The 18,740-nt window shown below is 42.3% G+C and overlaps 1 protein-coding gene across 2 annotated transcripts in view; it reads right to left on the bottom strand.

The window, feature by feature from the left end:
• Positions 1-18,740, bottom strand: part of LOC126031048 (sterile alpha motif domain-containing protein 5-like) — a 1,042,808-nt gene that overhangs the window by 34,929 nt on the left and 989,139 nt on the right. For both annotated transcript variants that reach the window (XM_049789317.1, XM_049789318.1), the window contains exon 9: positions 2,304-2,436. In XM_049789317.1, coding sequence (XP_049645274.1) covers positions 2,304-2,436 — 133 coding nt within the window. The remainder of the gene's footprint in view (positions 1-2,303; positions 2,437-18,740) is intronic.

The following is an 18,740-nucleotide window of genomic DNA, read 5'->3' as shown; positions in this document are numbered from 1 at the left end:
AGTTATTCTTCTGTTTTTCCAGCTATCCCAAGCTAGAGGTGGCAGGATTTGGTGAGCAGAAAGAACATCAGGATACAGAGGCATCTGTCAGCTGGGACTTCTTCTGAATCTCAGTGGCAGGCTACTTGGAAGTCTGGGACAGGGGAGGACTGACTTTTCCAACTAGCAGACACAGGAATTCTGTTTGCTGCTCCAGAACTGGGACCAGCTCTTGAGGCAATGAGACATCTCAGAGTTTTCTATTCCAGGGGCAGCCTGGAGCAGCAGCCTTGAATCATATACACACCTGGAGCCTCTCCTGGTGATGCTAACCAGCCCAGTCCATGGGGCCTCCAGATTTTTAAGACATCAGACACTGGTAGTGGTATGTATAAAGGAGCTTGCTCAACCCTTCCCTCCCCCAGCAGTGAAAACTCATTCTTTCTCAGATGTGTTCAAGCACGGAGCCCAAGTTATTACTGGTTTTCCCTAGAGCCACATACTCTGGGCTATTTTCCCCTTTGTTCAGCTCTGTTTCTCCAAGAGAGCTGAGCTGAAATCAAGCACAAACAACAATCTGACACAAGCAACACAAATGAAAATTGTCTATCTTTGCAAATGTGATCACAGAAAAAAAAAAAAGCTGCTGAAAGTACAGTTATCTTGCCTGTGGGGGGATAGGGAAGAATATCTACCTAGTATAGCGATGTTAGGTATTCTATATCATTCAGAAATAATCTACCCCAATCTATCCATAATATTTGAGATTTAATGTTTGCAAGTATGCATGGGAGCTGTTTTTAAACAGGGTTCCCTCCAGGTTGAAAAGTGGTAATTTCATATGGTTCTACTGAATCTTATCCACAAGCCTCTTTAGCCTAATTTCAGTATGAGCTACCAATGACAGACCATTGGGAATGTGCTAGTTTGTGGAAGGCAAAAGAAGACACATGGGTATGCAAATACCCATATGGAAGATAGACATTGCATCCTAGCGCGAGCAAATATATTCATGGGAAAAGACACACGTGAGGAAAAGCCAGAGTCTGACACATCTCAGTTTTGATGCCAAGCCAATCGCTTGCCTCTTTATTTGAATCCTTTCAATCCTCTGTTATCCCACACCAACCCCTTTGTCTTCGAACCTCCCCTTGGAGATTCCACCAGATAAAACAACAACAAACAAATAAATACAAGAATAACAGAAAAACCTCAGTTAGATAAATAATGGGCAATATGAGTCCATGCTTGGCTTTAAATTTTGGACAACCTAAAAGCCTTCAAAATGCTCTTTCCTCCTCCTCCTTTTTAGGAGAGATAGGGAGGAGCCATCCCTGATAGTGCTTAGGATTGATCCCTTAAGGGACCATAAGAGGTGCCAGGAATGGAACTAAGGAAGCTGCATGCAAAGTAAGAAAAACAATCTACATGTTAAAATATTAAAATTCCTCACAATGTAGATAACATGGGTAGTTTAATGTGCTTTTTATTTTAAAGGAAAAAAGTAAATCTTATTCTTTCCCAGTCAGTTTATCTGGCTCACTTACTATTTTTCAAATAGAAAAAAACAACAACTTTGTGTTTGATTGGGAGGGGGAAGAAAGTACTCTAACAACATGCTACAAATGCATATTCTTAATAATAAGTGATGTAACTTATGGATGGACATTTAGACTGCCAGAATTACACTCCAATGGTTAACTATCTATTATAATAACTTCAACTTCATGTCTCTCTGACATAACTGCCTCATCCAAACATTGACTTTGCCAGTAAGATAGCCCTTAAAGCCCCACTTAGACTGGGAGGGCCTTCAAGCCCCATTGGAACTGAGACTTGAGGCTGTTGACAGGAAAAACAAATCATCTCTCTGAGATCTAAAGAGACATGAAGAGCCTAATCATGAGATGTTTGTTTGAGAAGGATGTCTATCAAATCTGGACTAAATTTACAGAGCAAGAACCAGAGGCCTGGGGGAAGGGAGGGGTGGCAGAGGATTACACACACTCAGAGGAAATTATAAAGGAAAGTTTAGATGCAAATGGTCAAAATGGCTCCCCTGCTTCGGAACTCTGTGGTCACATACTAGCCATTTCCCTTGAAGGCAACAGCAATGACTCAGCCCTACGAAGTTGGAATGAAGGATTCCTGTATCCATAACACACTGGGTGGGCAGCACTCAGCTCCCACACAGACCCCCTTTTCTCCCTCTCCAGCCTCTGCTTGAGCCAAGGCTTTTGCCTTTGATCTACTCTTTTGCTGAGCCAAGACACTGACCTCCAATGAAAGTGTAGAACTAGGAATGGTGGACTCGGCTCTCTTACCTTCGGTGCTGGGCTTTTTCATTTCATCCACCCTGATGAGTTTCTTCCTCACCCGGCGTGTGGAGTTCACCAGCTTGTGTAACCTCTTAAACTTCACCGACTCCTCAGTCTCATCATCCGACTGTTCTCTGGACTGGCAAAAGAAACAAGGCAGGAAGTGGATCAGCTTCTGTCTGTAGGGCTGGGCACTTGCAGACAGGATGCAACTCTGCTCTTTGAGCTACCCCTTAGGGCACCAACAGGTTCAGGGAAATCATAGAACATGTTCAAATCGAATTTGGTTAGATATGGGACCTAGGCAACCCCCTTACTTTGCCTGAAGCACCAAGTAGAGCTCGGGGACTGACTCCTTTTTTGAATATAATTACGGCAGAACTTTCTGGAGGCTGGTCCCAGTTATGCTGCTGTGGTCTGGGTCCAGTTCCAGTGTCTGCCCCATCAGGACATGCAATTTTACTAGCCACCAACTACTTTTCCTAACCCAAATGCTGTTGACTTGCTCCAGTTCTTCCCCCAAACCAAACCCAGCAGGGCTGGAAAAAAGAAAAGCTTGAAACAACCAAATAAGCAAACAACAACAACAACAACAGAAACCCCAAATATCACGTTCTGTTTCATTTGTTACAAAGATAGCTTTAACTCTCTCATCCCTTCCTCCTCACCTAACTTGTTCCCAGGCTTGAGGAGGACAGAGCCTGCACTCTGCCCAGAGGGACAAGGGAAAAAGCTGACCTTTTCCATCATACAGTCCATATTCCCCAGCATCCCATTTTGTCCTTCAGTGATTCAAGTCTGCTCAGTCCAGCTGTTTCCCCTCAAGTCTCAAACATTACAGTGCAGAAAGGGGTGGGATAGGGATGGGGGGGGGGGGTTTCTGCAACACTGACCCAGGCGGAAAAACAATTTTTTCCTTGTGAGCAAAAATGAAGACTTTCACTTCCAAGTGCACCAGCGTGCACTAAGGCAGCTTTCTCTATTTTATCTGCTCAGAATGTGCAGAAGCCAAAGCAACTGCCAGCCACCTTGGCCAGCTGTGTGGGGCGATGCTCAGGCATTCTGAAGCCTGGGCGGTGGCTATGCACAGCCACCTCACATGCCCCGGGCAGCTCCAGACCCAGCTGAGCTCATCCTGCTCATTCTGGCAATCACTTTCTCCAGTGTCCTTAAGCCTAATTCAGTGACACAGGAGGGAGAGAAATAGGCAATGCAAAATGCAAACAAGTCAGCTCTCTGAATATGATTCCAATGAGAAGCCTCTTCCCATCCCAACCCAGAAATGCTCTTTTATTCCAATTTGAGAAACCAACCAGAGAGATCAGCAAGAAGTAGCAGTGCCCAGTTTACAAGAAAATAAGGTAGAGCTAAAAAGGCATATAAAAACTGTACAGGTTGCTGTTTGACAAATACTTTCCTGATGCCTTGGCTCTCTCCAAGGGGTGGACTGCGACCCATTTCTTAGTCCCTGATCTCACCGTGGAAACTCAGGCACTTGGTACTTTTGCCAGCAACATTCTAAACTAACCATTCACTCACTAGACAGTAATTATACAACTATACACAGCAAATCTCAGGGGAGAATTGTCTTCCCTTCGGTAAAGTTTATTTAGAGTCATGTCCAAACTCTCAAAAGTTCCTTGAAAAAATACATATTTTAGAAAGAAGGTGTAAATGTGGGAACCTGGTAATAAAAACTAAGAAGTGAACCTGTAGGCCAACGGGATGAAGAGGTTATGAGGCATACAAAGTAAGCCACTTACTTGGTCTGAAATGTAAGGCAACAGCCCATTACAATGAAAAAATTAGCACCTCTCCCCCCTCTAGAAGAGAAACGTCTGATCCACCTTTGCTTTGTAAAATAGCCAGATTGGTTAACCAGGGAAGGAGAATGTGGTTAACCTAGGGCTAGGCAATCAGCACCTCAACAAAACTACTGTGTCCAGGATAATAGATAAACACAGAAAAACAGTCCTGCACTCTGAGGATAGTATAAAGAAAAATCAAGCAATTCTAACAGAGATTATTAAGTAGTCTCCAGTTGTTTCTCCTAACCCAAACACTGTTGATTTGCTCCAGTCCTGTACTGGACAAACTTAGAATTTGTGTAAAGGCCTCATATTAAAAGATGCTGGAGTCAAGCATTCAAAAGGAAATACACATGGATTATTTAAATCAAACATAAGTGACAGGATAAGACAAAGTCCCTAATGTGGGTACCTCTGGCCAAACTTCATAGGGTTACCTATGGTGTAGGGCTTTGTTTGTATGAGTGGGTGGAGGCATGTGTGTGTGGGCTGTAGTGGGTGGACAGAGTAGAAGAGTGTTGAACCAACATTTCAAAAAACCAACAAAACACAGCAATACAGAACATCTCCAGCCTGCAAAGATACACAACCTGTAAAAAACATTACTTAGGGACAAAATTGGCAACATAGAAATAAATTTTAAGCCAAAATATCACATTTCAAGCAAAACTGAGACAAAACAAAACACCCTTCCTGCTAGTTTACTCTGTCCAGGTGTTATGGTGATGACAATGTTCTCCAGGGACTACATTGATTTCATGTATTGTCTCTATTTTTACCAATAGCAGCCCATTAGAACTTGGAATTAATGTCCTTTTTATTCTTCCCTTTCTTAAAAAAAAAAAAAAAGGGTTCTGAAGGTGTCACTGACAAATCACAAGGCATAGCAATCAGGAATTCCACTGAATATTCATGTTTTGGACAGTAAACAAAGGTATGTAAGCACAACTGATATGAAGACAAATATAAGATAAGAGCAATTATTCATGAAATATATATGCATATAAATGTTTTCTAAGTCAACCTAGAAGCCAGAGAAGCTCATCTTCCCCCAAAATGCCTTCTTTTATAAAAAGGTGTTGACTTCTCCTTTCCTCCTAAGTCCAAGAGATGGGAAATATTTGTCTTTTAAAAACTCCAGCTGTTCTAACATAAAACAGTTCTAAAAGGCAGGCATCTCCTCTAAACCGCGAAGAAAAGTTTTCCGTCCTTCATTGCCTTCTTTTGCATATTGCCACTTCCCAAATGCTAAAAATACTTTATCTGCACTCTCCCAAAGAAAGATAACAATATGTCCAGTGATGGGGTTAGAAGAATTAGAAAAGCCAATAAATATATGTATTTATGTATGTATGTGTATATATAAACATATATAAAAGCAATTATTTGAACAGGAGAAAGAGTAGAAAATGAAGCCTACCTCGCACATAAAATAATTCCAAGAAGTAGGTTCACAGCTGTTATAACCAACAGACATGAAATAAACTAATATAAAAATGTGTGGCTTTGCATTCAGACACATTCATCCCACCTCACCCTTTAAGTCAGAGTATTAAAATGAACTTTAATGTCATCAGCATCTTCTAAGGAGTAGAAAAATTCACTCATCTGCATAAAGCTCTCCACCCTTCAACCTTTCCTAGAAAAAGGCAATTAATGTCTGCCACCCAGGGCCGTGGAGGAAAGGATTTGCCATACTACAAACAGAAACATTTGATTTCCAGCGTCTCTGCTGTAGCTTTTTCCACCAGAAAGCCCATATGGCTCAACTTTTAATTACTTTGGCTAATGCTATATGTAGTGATTCTGTGCTGAATGCTTAAGTGTTTCATTTCTGGTTCCCATGGCAACATTACATCAGATTGCAGACAGCTGGCTCCTCAGTCTTAAACCATAACAAATCGACCCAAGCCAAGGCACAAAAACTAGAGCTGCTTTAAAGAGATAGCGCCCCATTCGCCTGCCAGGGTGCTGAATGAGGCACCAAAGGGGGCCTGCTTGGCATGCGAAGGAGGGCGGAACCTCCTTGCTCAGCTCCCTTTGGAACATGTGTCTCCTCGACACATCTGCAATGTTCTAATCGGAAAGACACGGGGCCAGCGTGGAGAACTTTTTATAACATGGCTCCATTCGGGGTGATCAGAAGAAAGGAGTACAATTAATCACATCTGCAGATACCAAACTGTGTGCAAACTGTACAAGCCCCAAGAATCCCTCCCTGTTCTGGTGAAGCCGGACCCAGCAGGTGGAGAGTGAGATTCGCCCTTCCATGCACAGAACCTGTGACCCAAAAGTTTCCAGCCACCGTGATGTGCTAGAAATAAATACTTTCCAAAAATCGCGTGGCACTGGACAAGAAAGCCATGTGCAGTCATAGAGCCCAACCAAACTTGCCAGGAGCAGCTAGGATTTTCGGGGGTCCCTCCTGAGCCCAGAATGGTAACTGGGCTCTTTCCTGAAACCCATCCCACCTGTTTCACTGGTGCCAAACCTCCTGGCACGCTGTCCCAACTAAAGCCTTACTAAGTCAAATGGCTTCTATCATAATCCTGCATATAACACTAGATGGATGATATTTAAGATATTCTAAAAAACATCCTGAAAATCGGGAATCTGTTGGCTTGTGAAATGCACGCACATATGTACACACATACATACATACACACACACACACACACACACACACACACACACACACACACACACCAGTTTCTGGTTAAACCAGCGTATAATCAGACATACATGCTTAACTTCCTAAAGTCTGGATGGCCGATGCTTTCACTCTCAAAGTCAAGAGAAAGAAGCTAATACCTGGTAGGTTTGTGAATAAGCAAAGAGCAACCCGTTTGAAAGAAATGTCCACCCCCACGGAGTGCCTCCAAAAACTCACACACCACTCAGCTGCCGCGGGGCCCACATGGAGCTAGCTAGCGGCTCGAGTCCTTGCCCTCTGCTCAAAATTAACATTTGCTGTTCTGCAGAAGGGAAGCCTGGTTAGCGGGTGGGGGCTCAGTGAAGGAATTGCTCCGCGTTTGGTGAGTGGTATTTGAAGAAACCAAACAAGGCAAAGGCGTCAGGAGGAAATTGCAAAGAAGAGACAGATGCATTATATAGCAAGTGACAATGAAAAAAACAAAGTAAATCCATGCCTCCCACCAAAGTGACAGAGAAAGCTAAGACAAACACATCAGCACACTTACCGGCTTCGGCATTGAGCAGGCCTAAGGGGCAACCGTGAGGATGTCTGAGACCCCCACCCCTCCCCTCTTTGCAAACGTCTTCAGTAGCCCCTGTAATCTCCAAGCGAGGATTAGGAAGTCCTGGGACATGTTACATGAACAGACAGACTCCACCACCACCGCTTAGGATCCAAGGGAGGGAAGAAAAAAAAACTGAAGACACTGGATTCAATTAGCTGCTTTCTGCCTGCTGACTGATCCCCTTGGTCCCTCGCTAACTGCAGAACTTGTAAGAAAGGCATAAGTCATCCGCTCTAAGCAAATCTCCTATTCACCACAAGGAAAAAAGGGAGTGTTGTACGTGGCAAACAATCCCTGTTTTCACTGACGAAGGCTCTCTGACCTCCCGCTGGCCTGCAGTTCCTTAATTACTGTCTATGGAATTCCAGAGGAAGGAGAAAAAAAATTAGGGGGGAAAAAAAAAAAAGAAGAGAAAAAGGAAAAAGAAAAAAAAAACTGAGGGACGACTCTGATTGAACAGAGCTGCGACCAGAATGAACCCAAGGAGTGATGGAGCTTAAAACAGCTCTTGCCAGCCTTTGAAACACCTCCTCTCTGAAGGCAGCCTTGGCCCTTGAAAATAGACACCTTCCAGGGCTGGTTTGGAATGAAAAACTGGGGACTGAGGCTTTCTCCTCACTGGGCACTTTTTCTGCACCGGATTTTCTATTTTAACCTCCAGAGTGGCTGTCCTCTAGGGGGCTTCATGGATGCTTCTAAATCCCACTGCAGAGCCTCGAGCCTGTGTCCTAGCAGGCATCTCTTGTATTCTAGAAGTGGGGGCTCAGACCCTAGATGAAGTTTGGGGTTTGGGGGAAGGTGACTGGGGGAGCTTCAGGCACATGCTGTGCTAGAGCTGGACAGGACAGAGGGCCCCAAGGGAGACCTCGTGTCAGGAGTCTGTGTCTGTGGAGGACTCCCTACGTTCAGCTGTTGCAGGTGTCTTGCATTTAGGTATCAGGTCACTAGAGCCACAGTCGTCCCTTTTCTGTGTACCTTTGGCATCTCACACTCTACCATAAAATCTGAGGGAAGCCCTTTAGACCCCATGCTCTGATGGATGTCTCCTCCCATCCCTAATCTCCTACTTTTGTCCTGCCTGAAGGGTATTGAAACTCTTTTTGGAACCTGCTTTTCCTTCCTCCTCACTGATTTCACAGAATACCTGCCCCATAGATTCGAGGGGCAAGGGGGAATCCACAGTCACCTTGGGACAGAGGAGTTCTGTCCAGGTGCTTTCAACACCTCCAGTTCCCGGGCATACAGGAGGTGTCGCTGTACAGAAAGCTACCAAAGACTGAGGTGCTACTTAGTGGTGTGAGCTGCAATATATCACCCTGTTTTACCTGTCAATGAAAACTAGGGCAAATCCATTGCAGAGAAGGGGTGGGGACTCACAGGAGAGTTCACTTAACCTGGGGTTCATTGGTAAGCCCTCCAGGAAGTCGCCTGCCTTCCTGGGTCTGTCTTCCCCTTTCCATCTGCAAACTCTATCTCATAGCATCACTTCCAGTGGAAGTTGTAGTGGAGCAGGACAGGAAGCGGTTTGGTGTCTGCCTTGTATCTTGCAATACAGGGATCACCTCATGCACCTCCCAAAATAAAGAGGGACTTGAGGAGGAGTCAGACATGAGGGTGATGAGGAAGAGGGAGCCTTACTTCTCTATCTCCCCAGCTCCATCAATGTCTGTTCCCCCATCTTACAATAATGGGGGCACCGCCCCCCTTTCCAGGCATGGATTCTTTTTCCTCCTGGAGGCACTTCACTTGGCCGAATGACCAAGTCCAGACATGTGTGACAAAGTGGACACAAAGCAGGCAAGAAGCAGTTCTGAATTCGGATCTCAGAGCCCAGGCTCCTAAATTCCACACACACTCTGTCTTTGAGCAGTTCTGAGCACCAAGTGCTTTACACTGGCCACATCACTGACTTTCATAAGGGAGGGAATTTATTTGTGGGGGCCAATATGGGGGGACACTTGATTATTAACACTCAGCTCCTGAAACAAAAGTGAGCAATGGATAAAATAAAGTTGGCTTGAATTCCGACTAGTACTTAATAGAAGGCAGCTATAATGAGCATTTAGTAATTTCACACATATTTTTATTCTTTAAAACTTTTTTTGTCTGTTTGTTTTTGAGCCACATTCAGCCATGCTTAGGTTCCAGGCTCTGTACACAGGATTCACTCCTGGTGGTGTTCAGAGGACCATATGGGATGCTGGGGATAGAATCATAGGCCAAGGCAAGCACCTAATCTTGCTGCGTGTGTGTGTGTGTGTGGGGGGGGGGTGGTTTTAGTTTTGGAGTCATACCTGGTGGTTTTCAAGACTTATTCCTGCCTCTGTGCTCAGGGATCATTCCTGGTAGGGCTGAGCAGAGATATGAGGCCAGGGTCCAAATACAAGTCAGCCATGTGCAAAGCTAATTACCTACGCTACTATCTCTCTACTCCTTTACACACGTGGGATTAAAACAATTGTATTTGTTTTGTTTTTGTCTCAGTGATACCCAGGGCTTAGACCTGGCTCTGAGGTTAGGGATCACTACTGGTAGTGCTATGAAGACCACTTGTGGCGCAGGGGATCAAACCATGGTTGGCAATAAGCAAGGATTCTTTCTCCACACTATCTCTACTTCTACAGCCTCTGAATACCCTTTCTAACATTCAGGTATACATACATATCTGATGATAGACAACACTGTATGGGTCATGCCACAGGCTCAGCCCTGGAACAGGCAAAGCCACAGGGATGAGGGCCTAGTTTATCCTGGCATTCTGTTGGCTTTATGCTATCCATAGAGGCCCCTCAACAGACGTGTGCAATCAGTGAAGATCATAGCTTAGACTCTCCAATCACTGGGTGTCCCATCCTTGCCAGGTGGCAGAGAAACTGTGGGAAATTTGATAGATAAGGCTGGGTTGACCAACCTCAGAGCTCTCTGGAGAGGAGCTGGAGATAGTCTTGGGCATCATGAACTGGTACACATGTCCTTGCCCAGACATCTAAGAGCTGCAACTTTATAAAAGACTGATTTGAGAACTCGGCTCCCATTCATTTTTTTTATTTAAACACCTTGATTACATACATGATTGTGTTTGGGTTTCAGTCATGTAAAGAACACCACCCATCACCAGTGCAACATTCCCATCACCAATGTCCCAAATCTCCCTCCTCCCCACCCGACCCCCGCCTGTACTCTAGACAGGCTCTCCATTTCCCTCATACATTCTCATTATTAGGACAGTTCAAAATGTACTTATTTCTCTGACTAAACTCATCACTCTTTGTGGTGAGCTTCCTGAGGTGAGCTGGAACTTCCAGCTCTTTTCTCTTTTGTGTCTGAAAATTATTATTGCAAGAATGTCTTTCAATTTTCTTAAAACCCATAGATGAGTGAGACCATTCTGTATTTTTCTTTCTCTCTCTCTGACTCATTTCACTCAGTATAATAGATTCCGTGTACATTCATGTATAGGAAAATTTCATGACTTCATCTCTCCTGACAGCTGCATAATATTCCATTCTAAGGGATCCCCTGGGGACATAGTCCTTAGACCCAGGACCATAGTGGTGTCATGGAGGACAACTCTACCTGGTCCCAGCCCTTTTTCTTTGTTTCTGTGCACTTTATATTCTGCTGCAATGTGAAAAGGACCTCTTATAGCACTTAGTTTGTACTCTCCACCTTCTTGCAGCAACCCATCCAGTGAGCATTTCTTACCGGAAACATCTCTACCCATGCTACCAACTTCCCTGACTCTCTGCAAACTTCAAAATTCAGCCCATGTCTCACCTCCTCTGGAAAGTCTTTCTGGACTTCCTCCTTGTTTTCCATAGGCTGGGAGGTTGCAGGATGACCCAAACACACATAGGACTTAGCTTGAGAGACAGGGTAGTTGCTGTATTATTGAACTAAACTCCCAGAGTAGCGTCCTTGGACTCATGCCTGCATCTGCATTTTATTGACATTGTTTATTTCTAATTATACATAATAGGTAATTAAAATCAGTTTAGAAAATGCAAGTGAACAAAAGAGACACATCATTCGCCTCCCCACCCCACAAATACTTGGAGAACAAAACCATCAGTTATGTCCTGATTTGTGTTTTCCCACTTTTTACACATGCACACACAAACACACTTATACTACAGACTAACACACACTGATGGATCTATAGCTTAAAAACAAAACAAAACAAAAACAATACAAGAATGTTCTCATGCTCATAAGCTGCCAGGGTCATTAACAAGAGTTCTCAGAGTCCCCATAACAGGAAGACATGAAGTAAATAGAAATGAAAAGTTCACAGCTGTGGTCTTCTTCAGAGAAATTACAATCAGCTCTGTTCCAACTGTTATACCTGCTCTTCAAAATTACAGTATATGAACATTTTCCTATGTCAGTAAGTTATTATATCTATATTATATTTTTATATTATACAACCACATCTGAGTGCATCGACAATATTTCATCAGATCTGCACATCCTAATTTACTTAAACATCCCACCACAGCATGTGCATGCTACTGATGAGTATTACGAACAATGCTCAAAATAACTTTTCATTATAAAATTTCTAAAAATTTAGCAGCACACTTCTTTAAAAGTAGATCAGTATAGGGGCTGGAGCGGTGGCGCAGGTCTGTCCCCCCAGCGTCCCATATGGTCTCCAAACCAGGGGCAATTTCTGAGTGCATAGCCAAGAGTAATCTCTGAGTGTCCTTGGGTGTGGCCCCAACACAAAAACATAAACAAAGTAGGTCAGTATATTGTAGAATTGATGGATCAAAGAATAGATATATCTTTAAACAAGTGGTCCTCAAACTTTTTAAACAGGGGACTTCAGACCATTGGAGGACTGGACTACAGTACAAACAAAAACTATGAACAAATTCCTATGCACACTGCATATATCTTATTTTGAAGCTAAGAAACAAAACGGGGACAAATACAACATGTGGCCCATAGGCCATAGTTTGAGGACCACTGCTTTAAACCTTAATACATTTTATTGACTTGCTCTGAACACACATTGTATTATTTTTAGTTATGTATTAACATTATATCACTGCAATTTATAATTATTAGTATCATTGAATCATTAATAATTTAACTGTGCTATTTCACTATGAATCACAAACTTAAAAAAAGAACGCTAATTTCCAACACTACTATGATAGTGTTGTTCATTTAGATAAGGAAAAATAATTATGTACTAAGTAGATATTATATTTGGTTCCAGATTAGAATGAATAAATGTTTCACTGACTCAATACATTAGAAAGAGCAAGAACTAATCTAGTGTTCTGAAACTGATAATGGTTATAACCTTCAAATCCAGAGGGTATAGAAGAGTCTTAAGAGAAATTCCACTTACTTATTAGGCAACTGTTTAATTTTAAATGAAAAACTGAGGTAATGATCCAAGGATTGGAGGAATGCAGGTCTGAAAAGGTCTAAAACTACTGGCCTACCACCTTGTTTATAATGGTATGCTGGATAGGCTACAGTTATAGAAAGGGTGAAAAACGCTGAACTGAGAGATAAAATTGGAAGTAGGAAATGCTGCCTTTGCCTGGGAGAGTGGAAAAGCCACTGGCTTTGAAATTTAAGATATTTCTACAAATCTCATGTTTAGATGGTGCTGAGGCCTCACTTCCTCTCCAGGACCTTAGTTTAGTTGCGCTTAGATCTGGAAAGTCAAATAAAAGTTCAACCAATGCTTTATAAACAGCATATGATACCAATCAACAACAGCTTTATGGCCTTCTCTCTCCAAGTTTGATTTCATAATCCCTACAACGGGCCATCCCTGGGCCCAAGAACTGATACATATATGGTCACTCCCTACCTTGCGGGCAGCATGATGTTGTGGAGACATGTTCAAAATTGACTCTAATGCCAACCAGCCATCAGACTCTGGGTGTGACTGTGGTCTTCTAGGCATGGCCATCAGAATAATCTGTTATTCTTGGTGTTTATGAAACAAATTAGCCTCACTCTTTAAAGAAGTCAAAATTACTTTTAAAAGTGTTTATGAGTTGTTCAAGTAACTATGAAATCTGAAACAGATTGTGGAATCTTTTTTTCTGGATTTCACAAAGGAGTCTGGGAAAGACGAATACATTTAGTAAGAAATATTTTGCCCATTAGCTGGTGACATCATGCACTCTGAAATCAGGAGATTTTTGTCAGCATATGGAAAAAAAAAGATGAAATTCCATTCTTCTCCCAGTGGTGCTGTGTAACACTGAAATAATCTTGTTGGCTGTTTCAAAATTAACTAGTAGATGCCAGATTTGGAGGAGGAGGAAAAGGAAGAAGCGGAGGAGGAGGAAAAGATAACTATATGACACTTTTATTTGTAAAAAGGATTTGAGAATTTGAGGTAATACTACCCTTCCCCAAGGGGCAAAGTCTTGTCAATGCTCTATTCACTTAAGAAACTGTTTTGAAAAGTAACTGTTAAACCAAAGAAGCAGCAAATGGGATGGAATGTGTCACAATAAATGATTATTTTTCTTCTTTATTTTTCCCTTGATGGGGCCACAGTGCTACAGATGGAATCCAGGGCCTCACACATGTGTATTCCCACTGAGCCCTATTACATCCCTGGCCTTAAATTGTTTTTTTACTTCAGTTTGAAATCTTGAAATTTTTTTTTAAAAAGTCACTCCCCCAAATAAAATTTGCTGCTTTACCATCAGAAGGGAGAAGCTCTAAGAAGTTAAGAATTTTGGAGGGGAAATGTTTGATTTTGAGCTATACCCTGAAATGCTCTAGGGCAGGGGTCTCAAACTCAATTTACCTGGGGGCCACAGGAGGCACAGTCAGGGTGATTCTTGAGTGCAAAGTCAATAGTAAGCCTTGAACATTGGGGGTGTGACCCAAACAACTAAAACAAAACAAAACAAAACAAAAAAGATTCCTCTAAGGCATGGCCACAAAATATTGTATGGAGGGCTGTTTGCGACCTGCGGGCCCCGAGTTTGAGACCCCTGCTCTACGGTTACTCTTGGCTGTACACTGAGAAATTATTCTTGCAGTGTTGAAAGGTTTGTGTGGGATGCCAAGATCAAACCCAAGTTGGCTGCATGCAGGGCAAACACCCTGCTTACTGTACTATCACTCACTCAGGCTTCTAGAACTTATTAATTCTTTTTTTTTTAATTTTTTAAACTTTATTTATTTATTTATTGGTTTTTGGGCCACACCTGCAGCCTCAGGGACTACTCCTGGCTCTGAACTCAGAAATTGCTCCTGGTAGGCTCAGGGGACCATCTGGGATGCTGGAAATCGAACCAGGTCCATTCTGGGTCTGCAACATGCAAGGCAAACACCCTACTGCTGTGCTATCTCTCCGGCCCATAGAACTTATGGTTTGTTTTTTTTTTTTTTGGTTCTTGGGCCACACCCGGCGGTGCTCAGGGGTTACTCCTGGCTGTCTGCTCAGAAATAGCTCCTGGCAGGCACGGGGGACCACATGGGACACCGGGATTCCAACCAACCACCTTTGGTCCTGGATCGGCTGCTTGCAAGGCAAACGCCGCTGTGCTATCTCTCCGGGCCCAGAACTTATGAATTCTTAAGGCAAGCCTAGGGAGACCCTGAGATCAAATCAATCTACCTACCCTACATCAACAAAACCCCTAAGTCCATGGAACTTTCCTATAAGGCAAGGAAGGAGAGACAAGAGAAGAAATAAGGTGCTGGAGTGGTGGTGCAGTCTGTAAGGTGTTTGCCTTGCATGCTAACCTAGGACAGACCCAGTTTGATCTCTAGTGTCCCATATGGTCCCCCAAGCCAGCGGCAATTTCTGAGCAGATAGCCAGGAGGAATCTCTGAGTGGCACCAAGTGTGGCTCAAAAAAAAAAAAAGTAGAGATAAGAGAATTGACTTTCTTATGCTGAAACAACGTGCAATTTTCCTGCTTGGGATTATTTCTGATTGTCCATAAATCAGCAAACCTGAAGCTAACTGGGTGAGGACACTGGTAGAGGGAAGTCAACACTGGTGGGGGGATTAACATTGTATGATTTGAACATTGCACTCTTGAAACACAATTATGAATAACTATGTAAATTATGGTGCCTTAGTATTTAGCAAATAATAAAATTATTTTTTTAAAGAAACAGGTGAGTTAAGGTGACAAGAGACGAGTTAAGGTGATAGAGTGTGCTGGGAAGCACATTGCAGACTACAGCAAAATAGCAAGCCTACTCATTCCCCCATGCATTGGATTCCCACAAAGCTGGTGCTATGGAAAAAAAGATGATTCAAAACGGGACTGCCAAGTAGGGCAATTACATATGTGTTTGAAAGGCTAATTTCTGGAACTGAGGGGGAAGTTTTCATCCCAGAAGTGTTAAGACTCCTAAGGGACTGGGTGGTGTATGCAAAGTCACATTACTTTTATGGCTTCTTAGGCAGGCTGACTCATGGGTCAGGCATGATGTTCTCTAGGACAGAGCAGCAAAGCAACCTTGCCTAGGCATGTGATGGTGTGGAGAGGGAAGAACTGATGGAGCCACCATGGCAGCACAGAGAAGGGAAAGACACCTTTCCTAGCGGAAAATTCCTACCCCTACAAAACCAGCACCATCAAGTGAGTAAAGTCATCTGCAGAGCAAGATAGCTGGTCACTATCAACAACCTCAACACAATTTCTTTTATGTGTGCAGATAAATAATAAAAGAAAAAATGCTTGAATATGTGTATTTACTCCTATTTTAAAGAAACCTAGACTGTACAGCCAGAAAGTACAGAGCTCACAGGACTTCCCTTTAATGCCCCTGACCCTGGTTTGATCCTTGGCACCATATAAGGTCCCCTGGGCACTACCAGAATTGATCCAGGGTGAAGCCCTAGACACCACTGGGTGTGACCCCAAAACAACACAACACAAAGCAAAACAAAACAAATCCAGGCTGGATCTTTGGAAAAGGAATCATTTGAAACAAGAAAAGTTGTTTGTGATCATCTAATTGGCAAAACTATCAGGTCAGGATGACTTGAAAACTATACCACAAAACAGCATTCCCATGACAACTAATAGAGTAATAGGAGCCTCAACTGCCCTCTGTCTGTCTGTCCATCTGTCTGTTTGTCCATCCATCCATATTTATACAGACTTAGTAATATAAATGTTACTAAAATTAATGAAAATATCCCAGGCTAAGTGAACAGGGAAAATGTACATAGTCGATATATTACAACTTATTTGTTTGTTTGTTTGGGGGCCACACCTGGTGATGTTTAGGGGTTACACCTGGCTATGTGCTCAGAAATTACTCCTGGTTCAGGGGACCATAAGGATGCCGGGGATCGAACCCAGGCTCGTCCTGGGTAAGCCACGTGCAAGCCCAATGCCCTACTGCTGCGCCGTCATTCTGGCCCTAATATGTCACAACTTTTAAATTACACTATGAAGCTAATGGAAAAAAAATCTATTTGGACTAAAGTAAAAGGTCTTCATTTTTCTGAAAGCCAGATGGTTGAAACTCTTAAGAATCATGCCCTCTTACTTCAAGTCTGGAAGGAAGACAACTGAGTGACCTTCAGAAGAGTAATGAGTGAAAAATGGAAAGTCAAGAGGAAGGCTGAACCCCACTGAATTCCATTGGAAATCAAAGAAATAAACAAGCGTCTACACTCCACCACTCCCATAAAGCAAGTGGTGTGAACCATGTCACATCCTATTTAATCAAATTGTAGGAGAAAAAAGACAGAGTCCCATGTGTCTCGATGAAAACAACACACCACCTCAACTGGATTTCCCTCTTGGCATTTATATTAAGTGAATAAAACTAAATAAAAACTGAAATTGATCATGAATAAAGAAGCTTGGAAAAAAAGAGGCAATCAGAATTGGAAGTCACAGGTAACATGGCAGTGTTTCAGCCAATGATAGTTTGCATAGGATGTTGCCCCCTCCCCCCAGACAGACAATGGTGGTATCTAGCAGACTTGCCACATGGGTTTGTTTAAGCATATCCTATAAAATTCACACAATGATGGAACTGCTCACCATATCCCCATCATTAAGAAATATGTGTCTATATGATCAGAATAGATATAATGGCAAACAGATAAAAGTAGCACTCTTACTGTACACACAGAAAATTTGACAAAAGTCAGCCATGCATGACCAAGGTCAAATGCAACTGTACAAAAAATTACAGCAAGGCATAGTGAAGCATGGAAAACCACCAAGATCCTATCTTTGGCTCTGATCTCATCATCAGATGAAGCTAGAAGAGAAGAACGGGAAGGAATTCCTAACCATTGCTTCACCTTATCAAACCATTTAATCTGTATTACAAATACTAGATAAAAAGCATGATGAATGATATAAATGTTATATATTTAAACATAGGAAAACAAAGGCCCCAAACAACTCATTACAGAATTAAAGAAAAAGAGTGAGCGACAAAATACAGACAAATAGAATAATTAAAATAGCTATGCAGAGACAGGTTACATTATTTAAATGCATGTCCCCATATGACCCAAGTTTTGAAATTTACCCATCTTTTCATTTTGGCCTTTAGCTTTGTTGCTCCTTCTGCCTGCTTCATGGTTCTCTTCCTTCTCCCAGTGAATTTTTCACAGACATCAGCAGCCTTCTGAGAGAAATTTCTATGCTCTCTCCACTGGTCTTAATGGATTTCATGTGTCTTTATTACACTAAGTTGAATTATTTCAATTAAGTCACCAACCATGTTAATCACCTATATGCCTCCTCTCTCATAAAGACACTCCCTCTGTAGAGAAGTGGATTAAACTAGTATGTACCCAGGAATGTTTGCACAATTTATGAGGAAAAGAATGTGCAAGATGACATTCTTTCACTTAGAAAGTACAAAGCAAAGAAGTGTCATTTTAGGAATTAATTATGCATTGTTAATTGACATAGTACTATTCATGGGATATTATCAAGTGTGGTATGGTCAAAAAAAAAAGGGAATAAGAAAGAGAATAAAGGGTAGTTGTACTAAAAGAAGTAATTTGGTAAATAATTAGAATGAGTGATTTTTTTTTTGTTTGGTTTTGGGGCTACACCCAGAATGAATTCAGGAATTACTCCTGGCAATACTTGGGGGACCATATGATATATCAGGGGATCGGCTTTACTATCACTCTGCCCTGAACAATTAGAATTTGAATTCAAAATTGATCTCATTATAAAATACTGCTCTCCAAAGACAACTATTGTATGCTTGACTCGTAGGTGTTCTGATATAAAGGAAACTGTAGCTTAAAATTAAATAGACTTGAAAATTATCAATACTCCTAAGACTTCAATTTGTTGGTTTTGTTTGGAGGCAGCTCTTAGTCTGAATCCTACTCTTGAGCCACAAATGGTCTGGGACTAGATTTCATTTATTATA

Source organism: Suncus etruscus, chromosome 15 (assembly GCF_024139225.1).
Source record: "Suncus etruscus isolate mSunEtr1 chromosome 15, mSunEtr1.pri.cur, whole genome shotgun sequence".
NCBI lineage: Eukaryota > Metazoa > Chordata > Mammalia > Eulipotyphla > Soricidae > Suncus > Suncus etruscus.
The sequence above is the reverse complement of the archived record's forward strand: the minus strand, read 5'-3'. Positions and strand labels throughout refer to the sequence as shown.